Source organism: Ciconia boyciana, chromosome 12, assembly GCF_034638445.1.
Source record: "Ciconia boyciana chromosome 12, ASM3463844v1, whole genome shotgun sequence".
Lineage (NCBI taxonomy): Eukaryota > Metazoa > Chordata > Aves > Ciconiiformes > Ciconiidae > Ciconia > Ciconia boyciana.
This window is the reverse complement of record NC_132945.1, coordinates 2,323,975-2,349,072: the sequence shown is the minus strand read 5'-3', so window position 1 is coordinate 2,349,072 and position 25,098 is coordinate 2,323,975. Positions and strand designations below refer to the sequence as shown.

General features: G+C 41.8%; 2 protein-coding genes across 3 annotated transcripts in view; both read left to right on the top strand.

Moving 5' to 3' along the window:
* The window catches only part of BRWD3 (bromodomain and WD repeat domain containing 3), a 64,156-nt gene extending 42,988 nt beyond the window's left edge, over positions 1–21,168 (top strand). Inside the window, exons 24-40 of one of the 2 annotated variants that reach the window (XM_072877536.1) lie at positions 319–432; positions 887–994; positions 2,535–2,659; positions 2,910–2,992; positions 3,424–3,535; positions 3,891–3,952; positions 4,041–4,196; positions 4,923–5,043; positions 5,800–5,925; positions 6,015–6,096; positions 7,583–7,639; positions 8,156–8,296; positions 8,559–8,711; positions 11,566–11,729; positions 12,290–12,387; positions 12,913–13,071; positions 14,304–21,168. In XM_072877536.1, coding sequence (XP_072733637.1) covers positions 319–432; positions 887–994; positions 2,535–2,659; positions 2,910–2,992; positions 3,424–3,535; positions 3,891–3,952; positions 4,041–4,196; positions 4,923–5,043; positions 5,800–5,925; positions 6,015–6,096; positions 7,583–7,639; positions 8,156–8,296; positions 8,559–8,711; positions 11,566–11,729; positions 12,290–12,387; positions 12,913–13,071; positions 14,304–15,091 — 2,649 coding nt within the window. In that variant the 3' untranslated portion in view covers positions 15,092–21,168. Of the gene's footprint in view, positions 1–315; positions 433–886; positions 995–2,534; positions 2,660–2,909; positions 2,993–3,423; positions 3,536–3,890; positions 3,953–4,040; positions 4,197–4,922; positions 5,044–5,799; positions 5,926–6,014; positions 6,097–7,582; positions 7,640–8,155; positions 8,297–8,558; positions 8,712–11,565; positions 11,730–12,289; positions 12,388–12,912; positions 13,072–14,303 lie in introns of both variants that reach the window. The other variant, XM_072877535.1, reaches the window with a different exon arrangement.
* A 2,380-nt stretch (positions 21,169–23,548) lies between these two features.
* On the top strand, positions 23,549–24,430 carry LOC140658549 (syntaxin-1B-like). The gene has a single exon (XM_072877115.1). It carries the CDS (start codon positions 23,549–23,551, stop codon positions 24,428–24,430), a length of 882 nt encoding a protein of 293 aa, XP_072733216.1.
* Positions 24,431–25,098: the final 668 nt, after the last annotated feature.

Here is a 25,098-nt window from a genome sequence, read left to right as displayed (position 1 = left end):
AAAATTGTAATGCATCTGTATTGTATCTACATTGTCAGATTTCTTTTTCCTGGTATTTTTTAAAGAAGATATTTAGAATATTTCTAAGGAAAAAAATATAATCTCTTTCTTTATGAACGTTTTAATCTTCTATTGTATTTATAATGCAAGTCTTATTCCCTACTATTTAGTTGAGGTTTTTGCAAGGTTGACATTCCAGCATTTGCTTTGCCCTTGTATCTAGTTATCTTCAGTAAGTGCTGTATGATCAGTTTTTCATATGTTCTGCCATAGTAATTACAGCTTGCTTTCTAAATTTAATGTAATATATTTAAGAAGCCAAGTGGACTGCTTTCAATGGAAGGTGAACCCAGTGAAGAATGGCTTGCCCCGCAGTGGATCTTGGATACTATACCCCGCCGCTCGCCTTTTGTCCCACAAATGGGAGATGAGGTAATGAGTGTAGCAATTCTGAAATTCCCACTTAGGCGCTGATGAGCTTGTTTTGGTCAGGGCTATTAAATCTAGCAATATTTTTGGTGAATTGTGCTCAAGATGGGCTGAGTTTTGATAACTTTTTTTTCCTCAGGCAATCAGTTGTTTACAGATAGCTGTCCTATGTCTCTTTTTGTGCACGTGTAACTTATGAGTAGCAGGAAGAATTGATTGTGCATCTTCAGACAGACCTGCACACTTTTTAATGATCCCGAGTTTGAAACCACATAGCAGGTGCCACTTTGGGGGCTGATATTTTTAAGGAGAAGAGTGCTTTATCATGAAATAAAGAAATGTGCAGTATGTTCTGAAAGGGATGATACCTGACATGTTTGTAGAAATTTTAGAATGAACAGGAAGAGAACTATCAGTAAAATAATTTTTATTTTTTTTTTTTAAATTTTCTTTTAAGATCATATACTTTAGGCAAGGCCATGAAGCTTATGTGCGGGCAGTAAGGAAAGCAAAAATTTACAGTATTAACATGCAAAAGCAACCATGGAACAAAATGGAACTCAGGGTAAGTTAAACAAGTACTTCAAAGAGCTGAATGTGTCTGTAATGTTAAATTGACATTAAAAACCAGTATGAAAAATATGAAGAAAGCATTACTTTAAAATGTTAATATCAACATTAAAATTGTAAATCTTAAAATTAGTGTTTTCATTAACACAAAGCCTTTATATCTGTTCAGTTCCTGATAATAGGAAGCCAGAAGGATATTAAAGAATGTGAAAGTTTATCTAGTGTGGTATTCTTGCCTGATGGATTAAAAATGTAGAATATTAAATGAAAAAAAGTCAGCATGAGAGTAGTTAAGCACTGGAACAGGTTGCCCAGAGAGAGAGTGGAATCTCCATCCTTGACGCCTTCTCAAAGCTCAACAGGGCGAGCTCTGAGTGGCTTGATCTAATGTAGACGTTAGCCCTGCCATAAGCTGGATTTTGGACTTGATGACTCTCAGGGGTCACTTTCAACCCAAATTATTTTACAACTCTGGTTTTTTTTTCTTAACACTAATTCATGCAGAACTTAGCCCTCAAAAGCTGTTTATAGTTCTGTCGACACTCTACAATGACCTGAACGTCTAGGTTCTATTTATTGTTTCAAACGGTATGGTAAGAAGTAAGACATCATGGTGTAAACACCTAAGTGTATGCACAAGCTCTGTTAAACAGTGGATCTAGGTAAACATATAATTGTGTATGTTCTTAAATTTTTGGCAAAGCAAGACAGTACCTTACAACGTATTTTTACCAAATAAAAGTATTATGGATTGCTTGGGTAGATACTAGGTTTACATAGCTCTGTGGATTTTTCTCATCCTTTTGCTTTGAACCACTTACTACTTACTCCCTTAATACTTAATCCACAGTGTTGCCTTATTTTTTTTTGCTTTACTCAGATTTCATATCTAGAGAAGAGCACATATTCGTGCTAATATTCATATATGTGTATGCCAGTGGTTCTATTAATGAAAATAATTGCTTTACTGGAAAAATATCCAATTACTAGTCCTAGGTATTCAGTGATTCCAGCTGTAATCTTCAAAGGCATCATCAGTTTGTCAGGCAAAGGAAATAGTATTTCATTTAGGATAGAGATCTTACCACCGGCTGATGTTTGACAGGACGTGAACATAAAGGCTATTGTTGAATTTCCGCTTTAAGAGGAAGCGTTTCCTTTTATTTCTCCTGTATGTTGCTATTCAAGGGTGAGAGGCCCTGGGTTTAGTCAGGTATAACCCTTGGTGCCGTCAGTGTGGTTAAAACTGGAGTGATATGTTCCTTAGAACCTTATTACAAAAGTTAAGTAATTTGTGGGTATCCTGTTCACAAATCTACCAAGGGAATGAACATTGTATATCTTTTTATCTTTTTTATTTTTAAGGTGACTGATTGATTTTTAGTATTTGGAAAAGAAAACTTTTATGGGTGAAGTTACCTGGGCTGTAGAGGGGAAACATATTTGTTTTTTATTAATATGTTTGGTACTTGAACGTGGATGTTTTTGTTGTCAGCAAGTTAAAAGAGTACTGTTCCATGCTTATTGATAAATAGGAACAAGAATTTGTGAAGACTGTAGGAATTAAATATGAAGTTGGGCCTCCTACGCTCTGCTGCTTGAAGCTTGCATTCCTAGATCCAATCACAGGCAAAATGACAGGAGAATCATTTTCCATAAAGTAAGTAACCGAAATGCTGATTACATTCTTCAAGAGATTTTCCTGCAGTTTAGAAGCTTCCCCCTCCTCCTTTCTTTTTTCTCTTGCAAGGCATGGTGATGGGATTAATTTGTTATTATGTTATATATAAATTTGTTATTATTTTGAAAACAAAATGCATGAAGTGTTGTGTTTGGAGACTGTCTGCATTGTACATGTGGAACTATGTTTGTGGGTAACAGAAGCGATTTTTTTTGTCCGTTTCATGAAGGTACCATGATATGCCAGATGTTATTGACTTCCTTGTGCTGCATCAGTTTTATAATGAAGCCAAAGAAAGGAACTGGCAAATAGGTGACTACTTTTTTTCCACTTCCGTATGTTTTGCAACATTTCTGCAGCTGTTTAATAGGATACAGTGTCTGTATTACATGATGTAAAGGACTATACCACACGTGATATTATAGCGATCATTGGAAACTTTATTTGATGTTTTGCTACAATTCCTGTAGCAGAAAAAAAAAGAGAAATGAGAGAAACTGTTACAAGGCCTGTGATGGCAGAAGAATATCCTGTTATATTGTAATTTGAGGCATGGAGGCAGCTGTGACTAACTAACCAGAGATGTGAAAGTCCTCCTTTTAGGGGAAGGGCTTGAGTCCTGTAGTGCCAAATGTAAGAATCAAAGTAGTGCATTTATGAAAGATGAAGTTGATTCTCTAAAAGGAAGTATTTAACAATTATTTATGTTGTTCTCTTGCTGAATGCAATCTTTTTCCTTATAGGGGATAGATTTCGCAGTATAATAGATGACGCTTGGTGGTTTGGAACTGTGGAGAGTCAGCAGCCTTTCCAGGCAGAATATCCTGATAGTTCCTTCCAGTGCTACTGTGTTCAGTAAGTATTTACATAGCTGTAATGTATCACACATGTTTACATGCTCTGGGTCTCCTAGATGTTTACATGCAACTTAAATGTGTACCTCAAGGACTAGGATCCTTTTTCCCATTTAAATACATAATCAGCCACTTTCTTTTTATTTATTTAATTATTGACTTATTCCTAAAGTAGCACTTTTAGCGTAAACAGCAGTGCAGTGAATATATACAAGATAAAATAAGGAGTTTGAATGTAGCTAGTGACATACCTGGTTTCTAATAGGCGTGACCTTTTTGGTTTAAGTCTGTTAGAGAGAAGGTGTATTGTTATATTCAGCTTTAACTTATGCATTTGAATGTGGTTTTTTTAATAGCTGGGACAATAATGAAAGAGAGAGGATGAGTCCATGGGACATGGAACCAATTCCAGAAGGAAGTAAGTGTGTTGAATTCATGTCCTTATACAAAGTAAATAGTTTTTTGCCACTGCTAGTACTTACTGTTGTTGAATTCTTCATATTTAGCTGCTTATCCGGAGGAGGTTGGTGCTGGAGTTCCTGTGACTCCAGATGAGCTGACAGCTCTTCTCTACAAACCCCAGGAAGGAGAATGGGGGGCCCATTCCAGAGATGAAGAATGTGAACGAGTAATCCGGGGGATTGAGCAACTTCTTTCCCTTGGTATGTTTGGAGGGAAAAGGTGGAAGGATTAAGAGCATCAGGGTGGTAGCACATGACTGAAGAGTAGATAGGATGGCATGTTGGGAGTCGGCGTGGAGTAGTTGAAATGTGCTCAACTAAATCATTGAAAAGAGCCTTTTAAATTTCATATGGTGACCTTTTCAGTTATACTCCCTTTTTTTCTGGGGCTTGACCTGCTTCCTTTCAACTAAGTGGGGACTCTCAGTGTGTCATATCTAAATATGAATGAGCAAAACATTGAATTAAACCCCTCAAAAACCAACCAACAAGTCCTCACCAAATATCCTCACCAACAAATACCTTGTAACTAGTTTGTAGCAGTTTAACATTTACGCTATGATTTAAATTCTTTGCTATATTTATACACAGGACATGTCTGTATTCTTAGTTTATGTTGCTTGTTGTAGTATTCCTGTTTTAAGTGCATATGCCATGTTGCTTTTTAGCAATACGGTTGGCTGCTGGCATGCAAATCTCAGATGCGATACTTAAACAAAAAATGCTTTTTCAAGAGTAGTTAACAGATGGTACAAGAGGAAGAATCTTATCCTTTAGGTAATGACATATCCAGCTGTAGATCTGTATTGCTTTGCTTAATTCTTAGAAAGAAAACCCAGAAACCATTATAAGGAATCTAGTTATCTTATAACTTTCCTTCTGGCATCTTCTGAGGCATCTAAATTGTTCTGATCTTTTGTCTTTCAGACATTTCTAATCCCTTTGCCGTTCCAGTGGACCTTAGTGCCTATCCCATGTATTGCACTGTTGTTGCTTATCCAACTGACCTCACCACGATCAGGAGGAGACTTGAAAACAGGTTTTATAGGTCAGCTGAATTTTTATTTGTTTGTAATCTACATTCACTATAGCCCCATCGAGGACAATATGTTTAGCTGAATACTATGTAATGCCACTGCAGCAATACATTTCTTTGATGAGCCAACAGCATACGATCAGGTTCTGTTTGGCTTGGGCAAATTGAGTCTTGCTGAATAATAATTTCCTTTGGCCACATTGTTAAGGCAAAAGCTGGTATATCTGGATGTGGAATGTCTTTTTTTGTTTAACATACTGAGCCTTACTCTCTGGTTGTGTTCTAGGCAGAGCATATTTGCCTCATCTGTATCTCTGCTGCCTTTGAACCAGATGCTCTGCTTGCATTGCAGTTGCCAGAAGTGGGCTAAATAGTGCTATAAACCAGAAATCTCAGTTCTTCCAGTTAACTTGGGGATAAATAATGTCCTGCTCTTTTTTTTCCCCTCTGAGGACCACTTTATCTGTAAGGCTTCCTCTAAGTGGGAGCAGTCAGCAATCTCCTTCAGTAGGTTTGTTTCCTCTTTTTATTCCATTCATTGCTGATTTGAAGAGGGACATCTTTTTTCCACAAAGCTGTCACAGCATGGCACATTGGGGCAGTCAGCAGTATGTGAACAGAAACCACTTACCTTGGTCTCTGGCAACCTGTTACCCCTGCACCTGGATTACCTCATTCCTTTTTTTACTGAGGAATCCTACTGAACTCAGAAGGAAAATAATGTACCTTCCTCTCCATCCCTTTCCTTTTTTATTTTTTTTTTTTTAGGAGAATCTCTGCACTGATGTGGGAGGTACGATACATTGAACATAATGCCAGGACTTTCAACGAGCCAGACAGTCCTATAGTCAAAGCAGCCAAAATTGTAACAGATGTCTTACTTCGCTTCATTGGGTAGGCATGGTTTTTACTTCATAGACCTGACATCTTGAGTTTCTGAGATATCTGATTATGTATTTTTTACTTTTGTTATTGTCCCGCAGGGATCAGAGTTGTACTGATATATTAGAAATATATAACAAGGTGAAAGCAGAAGACCTAAGCAGTACTGATGAAGAAGAGGAGGTAAGACCATTAAGTCTGGTCGTCAGAACTTCTTGCCTTTTTTAATTTCAGCACCTGGAAGAAGTTTGAGTAAAGATTTTTGTTGAGTTTTTATTTTATGGGTAGTTGCACTGAGTTTTTGAGATGAGCCTACTTAGGCCATTTGTGTTGCTCACCTGGGGCAGTAAGCTCCCTTAAGTAGGTAAAAGTGATTCTTGGAGCTGCCTGTCTTTAATCTTCTCTCAGTACGTGATGTTTTGTTGTGTGAGGAAGTATTAGTAAGTAAGGGGAATATGAACTGGAGCTATTATTCAGTCTGCCGAACCAGAAGGGCAACAGCTCTCCTATTGTCAGTGAGGCAGCAGAGCTGGTTTTCTTACATAATTCTGTGTTGTTTCCCGTCAGTTGTACCATGGAGTGGAATGACAGGTAGAACCCAGGTCAGATGTCACTTCCTTTAACTCTTCTCTCTCCTTACACCTTCTCCTCTTAAAATGCACTTTGTAAACATTTTGAAATATGCAAAGAAGTGACTTGTTATAACCGAAGTCACTTGGGTTTGTTTTACTTTTTCAGTGTTGCTTTCTAATACATGAGCTAGTGTAAGATTTGGTTAGGAGGTTTCTTGCCTCCTCCCTTCCCCCAGACATACTCTGTTGTTGCAGTTTTGAAATATTTAAGTTAAACCCAATGCTGCTTGAACACCTGTATACTTATGGCTGGTGCTATTGTCTTGGATTTGTATTGAAACTTAAAGTCTATACTACAATGTAATAATTTAATTACTTTTATAAAACTGAGGATATAATAAAGGCCTCTATTTTCACAGACTATTAAAAGAGTATTTTGAAGAAAATGAGGGATTTCCATGACTTAAATAGCAGACCCTCCTTTCCCAACTCAACCTTCTTGTGCCAGTTGTGAATCTCATCTGTTCCATGTCAAGCAGTGATCAAAAGTGTCCAAAATCGCTACTTTATCACCTTCCTTTCTCTCCAGCCTTTCAAAGAGCTGGTTTATAATATGTTTTGGTTTAAAATAAGAAAGAAATTAGTTTCAGATTCTTTTTAGGAACTTTCCCGTCCTCTCAAGATTACTTATTTTTAATTACTGGTAGAAAGCTGTGTACAACGGAGTTTTTGTTGTAATTTCTAAATCGAGATTCTGAAAAGAATATTACGTACTCTTGATGTAAGTAAGGCACTACATGAAACCTGAATAAACTCAGGACAGGTGAGCGGGGCATGAACATTTAGGCAAGGGGATACAGCTCTGCAGGACTAAGACTCTGCTGAGTCTTAAGGACTGAAGATAAGCCATTCAATTTTTTTTTTTAAGTTACGTAAGTTCTAGTTTGAAGCTAGTTTCTGTTTTGCTTGAACCATTCATCGCATTTGAATAGTTTAAAATGGTGGGGTTTGTTGTTGGCGGTTTGGTTTTAAACCCTTTTCCATTGCTGAGGGTGCGTACAAGCATGCATGTGTGTAATCATTACCTTTGCCTTTAGGTGGCAGAAGTAGATGTAGATTCAGACGCTCCAGGAACTTCCTCTGGAAAAAGACGAGTGAGTAAACATTTCTGCTTGGTCTAGCTTGTGAAGGGAGATAGACCAGGTACTGAAACACTCGTTTAGGTCTGGAATGGTTTAAATTTGTCATAGCCTGTAGTCTGTAGGGCACTGTGAATTCAGTTGCGTGTGTATGTAAGTGTTGGCAGACTAAGGAAGTTATTGTGCAGGAAAATTTACTTAAATGATGGAGAATCTTTTTTTTTAAATTTGACTTGAAAGAGTCAATTTTCAATCAAAATTGGATGAAAGCTGACAAAACCAGCAAGCCTGGATCTGAAATATTGCATACCTCTCATGGGTGTCAGTGTTTATATATGACCAGAGAAGGCATATTTCTGCAGTTTGCATACTGCATGTTGTTGTGCCATCAGCTATGCTTTAATCTTACTGCAATTCTGTTTTTAATTGTGGAAATCTGCTTTGAATCATAACACTAGTAAATTAATAGGAACTTAAAGTGAAAAATGTGAATATTCTGAAAAATTATGAAATACATCTGTTTCCCTGCAGGTAAGACGACGAATAAAAAGACAGCCCATGAAAGCCAGTCCTGATGCTTGGAAAGAGCAATGCAAGCAGTTGTTAAACCTGATTTATGAAAGAGAGGACTCAGAGCCTTTTAGACAGCCAGTTGATCTCTTCTCCTATCCTGTAAGTATAACTTCTGTCTTCAAAATTAAAAAAGCCTATTGTTCATCCTTTGGCAAAACATCCATGCTGGGCATGTTTCTAACCTCTCCCTTTCTGAGCTGGAACACACCATGTTCTGTGCACTGATGTTTTCAGAGAATTACCTGCAGTAACTCTCAAGTAGAAATAATTACTTGAGAGCCACTGTTGTGGATGAACACTTGGGTGTTTTTATTGCTGTAGGATTTGTCAGCCTTTAGTAGTTTCTTGTGTATCCTTACAGGATTATCGAGATATCGTAGACACTCCTATGGACTTCAGCACTGTGAAAGAAACCTTGGAAGCAGGAAACTACACTAGTCCCTTGGAATTCTACAAAGATATTCGTTTAATATTCTGCAACTCTAAAGCTTACACTCCTAATAAAAAATCTCGAGTAAGTAATAAATTTTAATGCCTTCTTTACAAAGACCCTGGCCCTACATGATGAATACAGTGCATGAAATAAGGTCTGTGTCTGGAGAGCAAAGCACTGCATTGTGAAATAAAAATAAGTAGTATATGTCAATTCTGGGACCTATGGTTATAAATTTGCTTTGTTCTGCACACGCAGATCACTTCTGAATTTCATTTTCATCTGAACTTTCTGAACTGAAAGCTTCTGAGAAATTGCATGGTTACTGTTGCAACTATTTCTTGGAATATTTTTAGCAGAAAACTGATCACCAATTGCTTTTATTTCTTCAATAATTTATTCCTGGAAACAAGGCTATCAGCTTGATAACTGCATATATAGAGAGTAGGATCTTTTTTTAATCTACTGTTAATGCAAGTATTATGCAATGTTTCTACTGAGAGCATTATGATACTTAATTTTTTTCTAGTTTACTTAGTATACTTGGCAAGACTTTCACACAGTGTTGCCTGTGTTTTTCGGGTGCTAATCTGGCTTTTTTCTGCATGCAGGAATAGGGATCTACTTAGGCAGAAAAAATGTATTGGATTGGAGCCCTAAACAGGATATGGCAAGAGGGAAAGGGGAGATAAAAATGCCAGAATATAGATATTTTTATATGAGCGAGGTAAAATGACTACTAAGTGTATGACTGATCATGTAAACATGGCTATTTTTGATATGTGTTCCTGTGTAGCACATTGCCTGTCAGCTTTTCCTAAGCTGCTAAATGATCAAAAGATTCTAAAATTTTCAAATGTTTTCATGATATATTGTTTATGCTCAAAAAATCACAAGTTGGCATGAGGACACAGATGCAGTTTTAACCACTGTTGATGCAAAATAGAATTTGAGTGGTTGATGTCTTCATAATGTAAAAGTAGACAGAAAAGTAGACTGTGTTTCCAGACATTAAATTGTAATGACCTTATTATTATTTGGAAAAGCTGCATATTCAATAAGATGCTCAAGTTGTGACAAAATCACATCTCTGAAACATGTCATTTAGCATAGATACGAGTGCTGGTCACAAAGTTGCCTAATATTTCTTGTGTAGAAACTGGAGCACTTATAAACTATTAAGAAATGCATGGCATTTGGGACTAGACTGAGATACTATTACTTAAAGCACAATAACACATGGAATTTAATATTACTGTATGATTTTCATGTGGCAGCTAACATGGTGTAACACGAGATTTTATTATGCTAGGCGCTGTCAAGCAGGAGAAGGAGCAGAGTGTGCTGCAAAGAGCTTTCAGTGCACGTGTAAACGGTGCTGGATGGGAGGAAGCAGGAGGTCGTGTGACCTTACTTGTCACTTGAGGAGTAATAGTCTTAGCTCATCAGTGGAATAACAACCACTCTGTTTTGTGTAAGCAGGACGATGAGAGTAAGCTTGTACTAGGATGATGCTGTGGGAGAGGGGAACTCCAGCCGAGTGTTAGTGAGCATGAGAGAAAGCACAAAGTTGCTGTCGCCGAAGGTAGATTGAACTCTTGGTGTTGCATAAGGGCTGAAAGGCGGGCTGCGGGTAAGCTGTGAAGATAAAGATCAGTAACTTCTGCTCGCTTCATTAGAAAGGAAGTTTGTAGAGGATTGCAAGAAGACAGGTGATTTGAGGGTGTTTTATGTGTGCTTGATACCAGAGTAAACTTGGTGAGTTATTTACTGCCGCACGCTCCCTGGGAACTTCCCTGTGTATTAATAACTGAACAGCTTGTGAGTCAACTCCCAAATTACTTTAATAGAGTGGCCCATCAATATCCATTTGCTTAAATAGTGTGAAGTGCCTCAGTGAGATGACCCTTGCTGGAGGGCTGGGGCATTCAGCTGGGCCTTCTGCCACTGCAGGTTCATCTGCTGCCAGAAGTGTGCCAACATCCTGAGGTTTTCTAGCCCATTTTACCATCTTTTCAACAGCATCCTGAACAGAGACAAGAAGGGCAGGGTACTACATACCAGAGCTAAAGAAAGAGACATTGCTAAAATATAAGGATCTGGGCAAAAATTAAGTTATATGAACGCAAAGAAAACTCTATATCAAAGAGATTTTATATTCAGACAGACTGCAAGAAATGGGAAGAGGTCTGAGTATAAGATGATAACATCTTGATGGTGTTTACCCAATTTTCAGAAGACTGGATGCAGCAGAAGGGTATGGGTATGAGGAAGGAATCAAGAACCTTGTTTTATTTATGCTGAGTTTGACCTATTAGTTTGTCATAACTCAAACACATCCAAGGTAAAATCTTGAACAGAAGTAAACACAGTCTGAAATACAGAGAAGTAGCCGTGAGTGAATTTGTGGATGCGGCTACACAGAGGCAAGGCCTAGAAAGAGGACAGGAAAATGGTTTAAGGATTTTGACATCTGGCTTACAGAAATTAGGAATGAGGACATTTTAGTTGGCATCTGTGTGCAGCTCTGTGGGGGTGATGTAAGGACTCGTCACTAGGGAATTAAGGCAAAAAACAAAGGTGAGGGGCAGCAAAGTTCAATTGTTTTTCCCTTGGTACTTCAAGTTATCTTATGGCGTGCTTCCATGCTTTATGGAGATTAAAAAAGGAGGCTAGATTTCAGTAATCTAGATATCCATTTTCCTTTAACTCTGTAAATATTTTGTACTGTAAGTAATTAAATCCTTTCATGAAAACACTCTGTTGCGAGAATACGCATGTACCATGGAGGGAAATTATCTGTAAAGAACCTCGTAGCTGAATGTCACCATGAATTTTTGTTTTGTGCTACAAAGTCTGGGCATCTTTGTGACTTTTTTGCTGATCTTCTAGTTATTCAGCTTCTAGTAAGTATGACCATGCTTTCTCGCTCCAGATTTACAGCATGACACTTCGACTATCTGCCTTATTTGAAAATCATATGAAAACTATCATCTCTGAGTACAAGTCAGCAATGCAATGTCAGAAGAGGAAAAGGCCACGGTACCGAAAACGGCTAAGAAGCAGTAGCAGTTCACCATCAACTAGCAGAGCATCTAGGTAATGAAATGATAGTGAGACTTGCTATCAGTGTCCTTTGAGATGACAGTGGTAGACATGCCTTCGGGAATAAGCAGTCAGTAACAGTATTGCTCATTTACTGATTTGGTTGCTCTTTTGGGTGATAAAACCATGAGCTCAAATTCCATGCTTATTTTGTAGTTTGTGCATAATTCTGGTAAGTGAAAGACTATATAATTAGAAGTATTCCTCTGGAGAAAGTGGAAGAGCAAGTTTCTTTTTGCCTTTGTTTAGTGACTGTTGAAAAAAGTGTTGTATAATACTTTTCTGACTTCTGTATGATACATTATCTATTTAAACAGTATTTGTTTTAAAAGGTGAGACAAAATCTTGTTCTTGCAAACTCATATGCCTTTCTTAAACAGAATGATATTATCACTATTTTCAGTATTACTACACCTGTGCAAGCACTGGGAAGAGCTCATTTGTGTTATGCGTTTACTGCAAAAAACCAAGACACTTTGCAGGGGAAATCGGTTTTGTGTTTGAGTCTTTTGGTACTAACAGTTTTATCTCTTTGGGATATTTTGTGTCTTCAGCCCAAAAGGGAAACAGAAGCAAATGAAGATTCAACCTAAACCCAACCAGAATACCTCACTGCCTTTGACTAGGACTAGTTCTTCAGTTTCATCTCATGGTGAGGAGAAATTTCCTAAAATGCATCCTTTCTCCTGCAGCAACTTGTATGTGCAGAATGATGAAAAAGCTGAAGGATATTTAATGTTCAGTTTAAATCTTATATTCATGAGACACATGCAAAACCCACTTGTTGAAAGAGCAAGTAGCAAGGTCATGTAAATATGTTCTCTGTAGATTGTGTTAGGTGAGCTTGGCCCTCCAGCTATTGGTAAGTTATTGGTAAGGGTCAGAGAATAGGGAACCTGGGTCTGTCCTTGGTAAGAATTAATCTAGTGACAAGAGCCTGGACTCCCTGTATACGGGCTTTTCTCATACAGCAATTACAAATACATTAAGTTTACTTTGGATTACACCCCGGAGAAATCTGTCTCTTCAAGACTGCAGAGGCAGCTTGGCGAGGTCAACCTCCTGACTTGGGCTCTTAACTCAGGTGATACAAAACTTCCCCAAAATGCCTTGCATTACAACCCTATAAATAGAGGATAAAAGTTAGTCTGTCACGTTAGTGGTGTCCTGTCTAAAGTTTCAGATACAGCAGAAGAACCTCTGGGTTCAGCCACTGGTGAAGAGCTGGAAGGCCAGCCATCTTCCTCGGGCTCAAATGCACAGAACCGAAGTGGAAATACCGTTGATCCAGGGAAAAGTAGACCAATCAGGAGTAAATCTACACCAGTGAAACAAGGTGAGAAATAACAAGTATTCTGTTCTTTGAATGACTGGATTCACTAGAAATGAAAGATGTTGCTTCTGTCTGATGCTTATGATATTCTTGCCTGAGTCTAGCATTATGCTATATCCCCAAACCATACTAAAGAATTGAATTTACCTTACTTTTTACAGTTCTGTGGTCTGTTGTCTGGAGCGTGGCATGCACATGATGCCACATGCACTTCGGTGAAGTCCTTTAAAATTTCTCCAGATGGAAAAGCTTGATTGCTCTTAAATTTCTTGAGAATTACAGTTCCTTCAGGAGTTACAAAAAGGCAAACCAAACCAAAAGAATCCCCACCCCAAAACCTTGTCCTTTTATTAATCAAGTTGAAACCAAAGATGAAAAAAGTTTAAAAAAATTTAAATATTTTTATCCTAATCAAGACTAAGTGGTTGTGATTAGAAGGGAAACACTGTTGGAAAACGATGGTATTTTGTCTCTGGGACATGTTAATCAGACTTTCCACTGAGGTAGGCATTGAAGGAGCACTGGCTGAAACCCTGAAGCCTTTGTCAAGTCCATACTACTGTGCTGCAGCAGTGTTTTATGTTGCAGGTGAGCTTTTCATATCCCGTGTTAAAGAAGATCTTTAATCTTCATTGTCAGGTTCATAACTCTGAAAACATTTAGTATTTTTGGTCCCAAGCCAGCAAGATACTTTATATATTTTTAAGTTAAGGTGTTCAGCAATCCTAGTGAGCTTTCTTGGGTTATTTACTGTCTTGGAATGGTGCTTGCCACGAGTGTTCCCTGCACTAAGCCTTTTGAGATCATGCGTTTGGAGAATAAATACTGCTTGCAGAGTGTTACTTTAATGTATACAGGTTTGAAATGGATTTTAGAGTTTTTTCTGCCTTGGCACCCTAGGTAGGATTCATCTGACTAAATGTTAGATGCTTGTGTCTAACCTAGTCACTCTGGGCTCCTTTTATTGACTGTATCTTCACTGAACTCTTAGACAAGAGAGTTTGCAGTCCTTGCTTCCAGATAAGATGAACTCTGTTTACTTTGCCTGATAAATTTTCCCCTTAGAGCACCTGTTTGTCTCCACAGCATGTAAAGGTCATCTGTGGTGAGTAGCTCAGAGCTGGATCATCCCCAGAGCACACCTCGAAGGCAGATGAGGCGAATCCCACTTGTTGTATCCTGTTTGGCTCAGGCGTGATGATGATAACCGATAGGGTTATTTTGTGTTTGCTTAGATCGCTCTCCTGATGGACTACTTCCAAATGGTGATGGCAGAGAACCTCGGACAGGAGTCAAGAGGAAGTTAGTAAGTGCATCAGAAGAAGATGAGCATCTGGAGGAGGTGGAGGAAGAGGAAAAGAAGAAGAGAGAATTAAAGGAAAAATCTGGTTTATCTTCATCGGAAAGTGGGGAATCGGGATCCAGTTCAAGTTCTGAAAGCAGAAGTGGCTCTGATTCAGACTCTGAATCAACATCTAGAACAGACCAGGATTACATTGATGGAGACCATGACTACAGCAAAGTTGTGCAATCCAAAAAACCCAAAAGAAAAATCAAAAGAAAAATCACCGGTGGGAAACGGAATTGGCAGGGCAGAGGGACAGGGAGGAGAGGTAGATGGGGGAGATGGGGGAGATGGAGTAGAGGGGGAAGAGGTGGTAGAGGCGGAAGAGGCTGTGGCAGAGGAAGAGGCGGCGGCAGGGGAGGAAGAAGAGGCCGAGGCGGCAGAGGAGCCTCGCGAGGAGCCACCAGAGCGAAACGTGCCCGAATTACAGATGATGAATTTGAAAATCTGTTTGGAGGACAATTTGGTGAAAACGTGTTTGGAGGGCGATTCAGTAGACCGCCTCGAATCAAAACAAGGAACGAGGGCAGGAGAACTGTCTTGTACAATGACGATTCTGATAATGACAATTTTGTGCACACCGAGGATCCTTTGAACCTTGGTACTTCCAGGTCAGGCAGGGTGCGGAAAATGACAGAAAAAGCCAGGGTCAGCCATCTCATGGGATGGAATTATTGACAGATGAAAAACTTTGGAACAATTTTAAAAGAACTTCAATGGCCTTCTACTGCAGGGATTTTACCAGAAAATCTACCAAGCAAGTTGTGCGGGGACTCCACTCACGTTTCACAGTGGTGCTTTTCCATTATGTCAGTTTGCGTTTGTTTTAAAACTTCAGATCGCCACACTTCATTGGTCAAAACAAGCCTTATTCATTAGGCCTTAAATTACAGAAATTCTTCCCCACACACTATGAGTTCATCACATTAAAGAGGCTTCCAGCTTCTCAATAAGAACATGACATTTTGAGTCACGATTATGACTTCTCTCCCTTGTTTTGTTTTTGTATTATAGAAATAGCACCTTCTTACAGAGTTTTTATGTGGTTTCTGCCATAAATCCTTATACACAGTAATAATTATAACTTTTGCACAATACACCAATCCTAAAGGCAGCTATAAAATGTTTACAGTTTCTATATTGTAAGAAGGATCTGGATTATTTTAATCTTCCCAGGCCAAACGTTCATGAATTGTGCTGAACTGAAGTATGTCTATACTACAGTTACGGGGGTCCTGATGTGCTTTCTATCGGTTCTCTATTCATGTAAAAAGTGACAAAGGGTTGGTGCCTTGTAAATATGTAGCAAACCTTTGATGTGGTGTGTCCTATGTGTGCATTAACTTTATTAAAAAGAGAATACTTGAGAAGTATGAATATCTAGACAAAAGGTGCCAAATGCAAAAGTTACTTGCATCTATTTTCTTTTTGTCCGCTCATATTTTTATAGTATTAATAGAGATTGTGCAGCTAAGGGGTAACTTCAACATTTGAAAGGTTCCTCCTCTTCAAAGCATAACGTGATTTTTAATAGTAGCTCAGCTACCTCTATTTACAACTACTGGAAACTTAAAAGAAAATAGATGCTATTATTCAGTACGTGTTGAAGAAGAGGCAAGAAGGAGCGTAGAGGGATGGAATTGCTCACAAAGTCGTAGAGTAACTATTATCTTCATTATATTGACACAACGAAAACAAATTAAGTCATTCTTGGAGTTTTCAGAAGCATAATGTTTTCAGCAGATGGTGATTCGTTTGTGCAGAGAGGCCGACTGTCTCCCGCACGTTTCCGCTGCCACTTGCTCGGCGCAAATCTGTGTTTGGTTTAATTTGCCCCTTGAAGGTGATGAGGGAGCTGAAGGGAGCTCTGGTACCTCTGGTGGCTGGCTGTACGGATAAGCTCCTGTTCACGTCCTCCAGACAGACTCTTGTATCTCAAGCTTCCAGAAGAGAATTCGTGTTGCACTGTACTCTTGTTATCCTGAAAAATGCTAACTTGAAAACAGAAATCATTTTGGTAGTAATAGTACAGTATATGACGATGTTTGTAGTCTTGCTCCTCGGTCAACGGGTGTTTGGCCTGGGCTGAGCTGGAGATGAGCAGCCTCTTACTTTGTAGGGTCTGGCTGGGATATATATGGGACTTCAATTTTCTCCCGTTGTCTAAACGAATCTGACAGTTCTAGCTTGGTTAAGAGAGTGAGTTAGATTACACAGAGAGAACAAATGAAAAAAGAGACTAGAAAGTTTTGGTGGAGTTGTTTTGGTTTTTTTTAAACTTTCATCCAATATCCTTAAGTTCTTCTGTGCACAGCTTGGTCAATAATTCTGGAAAACCTCAGGCAGCAAAGAGTGACCCATGTATATTCTCAGATGCAGAAGGAGTTTAATTTTTGACTTTCTATATTAAGCACTAGCTATTTTATCTCGCTTTCCAAAAATTCTAGTTAGATGCAAAATGACTTGAAAAAATGCAGAGGTTTAGTTTTGTGATGGAGGAGAGTATATCCTAAATTGCTCAGAGCATTAATATGAGTTTATGGTACAGTACAGAAATCACACTTTTAATTTTTTAAGGAATGCTTTGAATCGGCTGTAATCCATTTCTGGACTTGATTCAGTTGTGCTTTGATGAGGGAAAAAAAAAGTGCAGAGGCTCTCCTAGTTCTGTATCGGGCTTTAAAATATAAACACCTGTCCTATCATCTCTCTCATATATATGTATATATATACACACATATATATTTATAAGAAATGTATTATTTCTTTGACTGATTGGTCCTTCTACATATGGTAACCAGGAATAGCATGTATGCATCAGTTCATAGTCAGAATCATACCCCTTTTAGATCAGTCCTGTTGAGCTAATGTAAACACTATGGTTTCTGTTCTAAAGCCTGAAAATCTTGAAATGCAAAAGAAATGCTTTTCATATATTTCTGACTGGCCGAAGATCCACTTACTTATTTATTTTGTCTAGGGGTTGGGGAGAGATAAAACACGTGGATTCCAGAGAAATCATTTTATAAGTTTGTGTATTTTAGCAGCAATTAGAATAATACTAAATATGTTCTTAAATGTATCTTTTCTATGTAATGAAGTACTGTGAAGATAACAGTGAAGCATCACTTTGCTGTGGCGTAAGTATTAATCAAGTGTGTTACATGATTAAGAGCTAGACAGCAGGGTGTGCTAGAACAACAGAACTATTGCTTATTGTAAAAAAAAGAAAAAAAAAGCTTTTTTTTGTGCATGAGAACCTTTTATAAGCATGAAAGAAATAACTTGGTTTTAGAGATGTTATTTTTACTTGGTTTTGTATCTGGATTCTTTCTCTGAGTTAGGCAATTGATTTCTCATAGCCTCGTTCTGTGGAATAATTATAATTTCGTAGTAACTTGGACACTTTCTCTCAAAACCCAGATCCTATCAGGAGCCACTTATGGTTGCAGAAAACTTCGTATCACCCCAACAGGTGCAGCAGAAGCAGCAAAATGATTTAAACCTTGTACCGTCTCGCTCTCTGATCCAAAACCTGGCTGCTCAGCCAGCATCTCATGAAGTTGCCGAGCTCCTAGCAGGCTGCACTGCCCGCTGTGTGTTGCAGAGTCAGGAGCATAGTCTCTCTCCTTGCACTTTTAACAAAAAACTCCAAAACTCTGCCGAAGAAAAGGGTTTGAAGGTCTGATTATGTATCAGATTCCTGAAGGCTAGCAAGGCGTGCAGGCAGGCCAGCAGCTCTGCTGCTGTAGGATTAATTCTCGGGCATCAGTGCTTCAGGGTGTTCTCTAGGTGTGCAATCTCGCATGATCCCTCTCCCGAGTTGCGGGGGGGACTTGAGGGCATTCGGAGACACCTTGGAAAACAGGGCTTTACTCGCAGCAGAGCGTGAGCCCCACGCGCTCCATCCTCTGTGGAGATGGGGCTGAAAGTCGTGCGTGCATCTCTGTTCTCGGATTTCTCCTAGCTACAAATCTCCTGTCTCTGTAGCGTTCCCATTTCTTCCCGGACCAGGGCATGAACGACGAAGCTTATTTTGCGGTAGAGACGTGCTGTTGTCTCGGTTCAGCCCAAACTTTGCCTGCTTTTTATTTTCTCTTATCACCTTTTCTTTTACTCTTTGCCGTGCTCCACCTCTCTTCTTTAGCTTCCCTTTATTGCCGCTGTAGGTTATTTAGGATACTCTTTTGGAAACTTATGATATCTTGATGAATTTTATTTCAGCTAGACTGTAAGATTGAATTCTTTCTATCCCTCTTTTTTCCCCCACGGCTTTCCATATTTTTTATATCTGCCTTACTTTGCTAGCAACGTTCCCACATCGCTGGAGGTGGATTTAATGAAGATGGAAAGTTTGAGGGCCGGCTTCTCGGCTGCTCTGCACCAGCGTGGGCACCCACGCCCCGAGCGGCAATGCTGCCCGATGGGACGGGGCAGCGCGTGCCTGCCCTTGCTCTGCTCTCGGGGGTTGCAGGACTGCTCCTGTTGTGCTGCCTACACACAGCTACGGAAAAAACCAACACTTAGTTCCGCCTGGTATCCCTTAACGCGTGCGCTCCGTGTCTGCTTAATTTCTCCTTTTTTCCCTTGCTATGTGAATTGCAGTTAACGTAACCCTTGTAGAAGTTGTGTGCTTCCAGCCTCACGAGATATTTCTGTTTCAAATAACCCGTGAAACTTCCATGTCGGTGCTTGAACTTAGATGGGTCTGGGGAGTTTTATCACTCCTCGCTGTCTTTCTATCACTCCTTTCTCCATAGACTAAGCAGAGACCACCCCCCCTTATCCCAGTCACCCCCACCCTGCAGATAAACAAGCTAAATATAATCATGAAGAAATCATTTGCGGAGGATTTTTGGCTGCTTAAAATTTTGCGTCCTGTTGTGTAGTTTAATTTTCCCTGAACGTTTTTCTTAAATGTACACCTCAGCTGCTTCTCCTGCACGAACGCAGGAAGACTGGGCAGTTCCTAAGGCACTGAAAAGAACTGACACTGGGTGCGTAGGAAAGAGAGATTTCAAGTACTTAAAAAAATGTGGAAAGACCAACTACAATGTATTGCTTTTGACAATGTTTGGAGGCTCTCTTGACCGCAAAAAGCAAGATGAACCTCGTCAAGCATTTGAAAAGGCTGCTCCTGGGTGTCTCCGGAATGTTTTTGACAACCGTTCCAAATCACACAGTATTAACAGTGAGAAAATGAGTTTAAATCACTAATTTTTGATAAGAACTTGAGTAATATTTCATCTTTAATCTGAGCGGTGAATGACAGGGAAAACTGAATAGCTGTAAGTTTACGGATGTCTTGTCAGCCCTGACTTGGAGTGTCCTGCTATCGTTGGTCTGTGTCATGAATTCAATGTTTAAAAAATGTATTTGTGTGTTTACATTTCTTGATTTATTTTTTTTTTAAACCATCATGCAAAGTTTTATAAAATGCTGATTATTTACACGATAGACTGAAGGAGCAGTTAACAATCCAAGGATAAATCTATATTTAGTATTGTAGGGAGCTGTCATTGTGTTCTTACAAGTATGTATTATAGAAAATTACTGCGCATGTGCGATAGATAATTTTCAAATATTAGTATATCAGAGGTTTACACATTGAAGAAAAAACTCCTTTATGTACAGTAAGTAACAGCCTGCAAAATTTAGTCTAAAAGTTGTCTTTTTTAGTATTAGAAATGCAAAGACCTGTTGGAAGCTTGTACCTTTTTAATATGTCATGTTCAGCCCACAGCAAACTTACACAACTGTGCTATGAATCCCTGAAAAATTAGATTTCCAGTGGAATTGCTGTCACAGCCTTAACTCTAGTATTATAAAAATGGTGCTTAAATACATTTATGTGCATGGATGTGGGTACCTGATAAGAGTTTGTGAGAACTTAAAGGAAAACCGAGCAGCTTAGTGCTGCACTTGCGAGTTAATACTCCTGGCAGATAACGGCGGCCGCATTTGGGAATTGACAAACGTGTAAATATGTGGAAAATACTGAAGCCGGTGGACAATTAAGAGCAGTTTCTCAGTTTTTGTTGTTTCTAATTGGCAAGCACTGCATATCTTCCTGAGCTCTGGCTCTGTGCGAAGCAGACAGGATGGCGAGAGGAGCTGCTCCGGAGGCCGGGGGAGCCGAGGTCCTGCCTGAATATTTGCAGGAGGGGTTGGTATTCCCGCGAGCCTCACGGCTGCACCGCTCTTTGGCAGATACAATCAAAATCCTCCGTTTCTCTTCCTCAAAATGCCTCCTCAGAGAGTGGTGGCTGCTCGGATATACTCAGAAATCAAAGTCGGATTATTATTTTTCTGTAGAAATACTAATATAGGCTATTCATTCCTCCATGAGTCATTATAGCAGACTTCATTTAGAAATACCAGTTGATGTTGGAGCAATGAAATTCACGTGATTTAGGCTCTCCAGTTCATGTCCTGGATGATTTAAAATACTCCAAAAATGCACAAAACTATTAGAATTATGTCTACTTTCTATATTGATTTTTTTTTTTTTCCAGGTGATATTTATGCCCATATCTTCACATCCGCTATCTCAGGTCCCTTTAAATGAATACTTCAGGGATTTTGATGCCACTTGTTGGCAGACCAAATGTAATATTTATATGCAATGAGCTGTTAGTTTTTGTATTGTACAAATGTAAATTTGTAAAGATTTTTTTCTAGAGTTTTTTTGAAGTCACTTATGTAATCTAGGATGTTTCATTTTCCAGCTGTGGGATTGTCTTAATAAAAAAAAAGATAAACTCTTATGTTGTTTTGCATTACTTACTAAATAGTTTAGACATTAGAAAGACAAAAAAAAAAATATTTAAAATTGAGTTTTCAATGTAAAAAGAAAATCACTTTTTGATTCAACTGGATAATTTTATACTTATAAAAAGGAAACTTTTATAAACTGGATATGGAGACTTTTCTAAACCGCAGATCTTGAGCAGGCCAGGACGGAGACCCTCACCTTGGCCAAAGGCAAGGGCGAGGGCTCGCTGGGCCTCTGTCACCCAAATCGTCATCCGACCTGGCTCCAAAATACCATTTTCCTGGGTAAAAGGAGAGGAACAGCTAATGCTTTCTTGGGAAACTCTGTGAAAAATGCTCTCCGGGGCGACAGGTCTGTGCAGAGCCTCCCTGAGCAGCACCGGCGCGGGCACGGGCGACGAGGAGGAGGTTTCTGGGTGAGGTCCCTCCTGCCACCGTGGGACACGGGGCGGTTCAGGCGGTGAGATTCAGCTCCAGGAGGAGGTCGTACCTGTTTTTAAGGGGTATTTAATGCAAAACAAAGAACTCCTCCTTTTTCATCACTGTTCTTGCCCTTTCGTTAAATAGTAGCAATAATACTGTTTAAACAGGGCTTTTCCTACGCAAGCGGTGCCCGCAGCCGGGCGATGGACGGCACCGCGTTCACCTCAAAGCCGCCTTGGCGTCGTGGCCGGCGCAGGCGGGCACTGCCCCGGGGGGCCGGGGCTCTGCGGGCTCGGCCGGGGGCTGATGCTGGCCATCACCGGCCAGCGGTTAAATTGCGAAGTTCGCTAAGGCTGACCCCGCGCTGTCCCAGACACGAGCGGGGAGGCGCTGGGGACTGCCACGGGGCTGCGTCTCCCGCACACGCTGCGCAAAGGCTTTAAAGCCTGTTTAATACTCAAAACCAGCTATTGCAAGGTATTCGAGCAAGGCCAGCCTCCCTGCGGTTGCCGTTCAGCAATCTCTCAAGCCTATCCCGCCGTGTATTGCTCTCGCAATACAGTATTTTGGCTTTTTCCCCTCTTTAATCTCTTGACTTATTTGACATTTCATTTTACTGCGCTGATTCAAATGGGCCAAATGGAAATTTCTTTCAGATGCGGATGAATATCTTCTTTTTAACGCAACGCTCGTACTCCAGGCCCCAGGAACAGAAGGGCTTTTTTTTTCTTGGCCTTGTTGGTTACAGAGGACAAAAGTAAACTTGTATTGCACAGATGCTGAAGCCCCCCTGCTAAGTGCATCCGTCAAATGGCATTAGCGAGAAGAAATCACACTCTCTTCAGAGCTGCTTTACCTTCGTCAACCCATCCTTTGCTGTCACTCCCGTAGATACTATATCATAGGTGTTATATCATGTACTTTATATCATCATATGTTTAGGTCATATATGAGAATACATGCTATAAAATATGTGATATAAAATATCGGTGTGGTAGAGAACAATTCAATTATTCTTCCAATGCACTTCGGAAATGCGTTTTGTAGAAGTTTGGGGTTCTTTTAACGGTAATTTTTGCAGAAGTTGTAGAATTAAATTGTGATTTTTATGCATTTCAGCAGCGTGTGGACCAAATTCTACCTCGCCCAGGACAGCTCTGTCATCCCAACCCTCCCTTCCAGCCTGGAAAGCCCTGATCTTCACGTGTGCAATGCTTCACGTGTGCAATGCTTCACGTGTGCAGGGCCCTGCCTGCGACGGCGGCGCGTACGGGGCACCGGCCGGCTCTCGGACCCTTGCCGACCTTCGCAGGAGGGGGAAGCCAAGCTTTGCCTCCATCCCATCTTTTCAACTCAAAATAGGCACTGCAATAGGATGACTTGCCCTTCAGTTATTATAGCCTCATCGAAGCTGCTTTTCAAGGCTCATTAAGAGGCCTGGAAAGGAGCGTGATGTATGTTCGCTTGAATGCCCTTTCTTCCCTCGAAGCCATTTCGGGGTGCGGGACGGAGGTGCCACCACGGGGAGGCTGGGGGAGCGCCGGGAGGGCGGCCCCCTTCTCTGCTGAGAGCTGCTCCACTGTTTCTCAGTGAATACGAGTCCTTTGTCTTAAAACCCGGAGGAACTGGAGCCAGGGGAGCCTCTCCCGTGACGCAGGTGTTGGCGGCGCTGGCAGCCATCCCACCCCAGGCTGCCTTCCTCCCGCTCCGTCTCTCGGCAAAACCCCTTTCCCCTCCCTGCCGGCGGCACGGCGTGGTGGGGTCCGGCCCAGCGGCTGACGCGGGGCGGCCTGCCTGCCTCCATCAATATTTGCTCGGGTGCCGGGAGGGAAGGTTTTAATAGCTCCTGCTGACGCAGGGAGCTCCAGCCTCGCGCTTCCCCTCCCAGGGCCCGTGTGCCGCCCGTCCCACGGAGGGTGCTGGCGGCCGGCCTGGAGCATGAGGGACCGGCTGGCGGAGCTGCGGCGGCGAGCCGCGGCCGAGGGGGACCTGCACGAGGATGCCCTGTGCTTCGACAACGTGGCGTTCGTTGGGGACGATGCCAACCCCGTCAGCCGGGTGCTGCGGGAGGCGTCCGAGCTCTGGCGGGCGCTGGACCGGCTGGAGCAGCTCTCCGAGAGCATCGACAGGACGCAGCAGGCGGTGCTGTGCTGCACCTCCGAGGAGAGCATCGCCGGCGAGAAGCAGGGGCTCGGCGCTGCCAGAGCCGCCTTTGCCCGCGAGGCCGTGGCCCTGCGGCCCCGGCTGAGCGCCCTGCCGGCAGCGCCGGAGGGGGGGATGGGGCGAGCGGGCCCCCGCGTCCGCCGGACCCAGCTGTGGCTGCTGCTGCGGCAGTACCGTGCCATCCTCACCCGCCACTACGCCCGGGAGGGCCGCTACTGGCAGAGGCTGAAGGAGCGGATCGGGAGGCAGGCGGAGCTGGCGGGCATCGACCTGGGGGCCGAGGACTTGGAGCGGCTGGCCGAGAGCCCCGAGGCGCCCCGCATCGTGGGCCGGGACCTGGAGGAGCTCAAGGCCGAGCAGCACCTGGCTGCAGCCCAGGCGTGCCAGCGGCAGCTCCTTGACCTGGAAAAGCAGATGGCGGAGCTGCGCGGGCTCTTCCTGCAGCTGGAGGGGCTGCTGGCCGAGCAGCAAGGGGCCACCGACAGCGTGGAGCACTACGTCCTGCGTACCCTTGACTACGTGGCCCAGACCGGCGGCGAGGTGAAGAAAGCCTTCACGTACCGGCGGCCGTTGCGGCTCTCGGCCCTGCTGACGGCGACGCTCAGCCTCTGCGCCTGCTGCACCTGCCTGCCCTGCCGCAGCGGGACCGTCCGATGAGCCGGAGCTGCACCGGGAGGATTTTACAGCAGCTTTCATGGATTTCCCCTCTGTGTCTGAGCAAGAAATGGTGTCATGAGAGGCTGCTGCTGTCTTGTACTTCTTGTACGACGGCGCAGGGACCATGCAAGCCTTGTGCAATGGTGCAGGGACCATGCTCACCTTGCACGGCCGCACGGGGACCGCACAAACCTTGTATGATGGCACAAGGACCATGTGCACCTTGCACGGCAGCACAGGGACCACGCACATCTTGCATGGTGGCCTGAGAACCACACACACCTTGCACGATGGCACAGGGACCATGCACACCTTGTGCAATGGTGCAGGGACCATGCTCACCTTGCACAGCAGCGTGGGGACCACACAAACCTTGTATGATGGCGCAAGGACCATGCTCACCTTGCACGGCAGCACGGGGACCACACACATCTTGCGTGGTGGCGTGGGGACCACACACACCTTGCGTGATGGCATGGAGACCACGCTTGCACTGCAGGACAGGCACCCAGAGCACTGCAGCACCCAACAAGGAAAAGCACTTTTAAGACTATGAAACCTAACTTTAAAACTTTTTTTTTTTTTTTTAATTTAAAGGAGAGGGAAAAAGAAAAGCCTGTTGAAGTTTTTGGCACATTTGTTGTGACATGTGAAGAGACCCGATGGCT

Excerpts from the sequence above, each read along its gene's own strand:
- LOC140658549 (XM_072877115.1), top strand. The coding sequence starts at position 23,549 with ATGAGGGACCGGCTGGCGGAGCTGCGGCGGCGAGCCGCGGCCGAGGGG.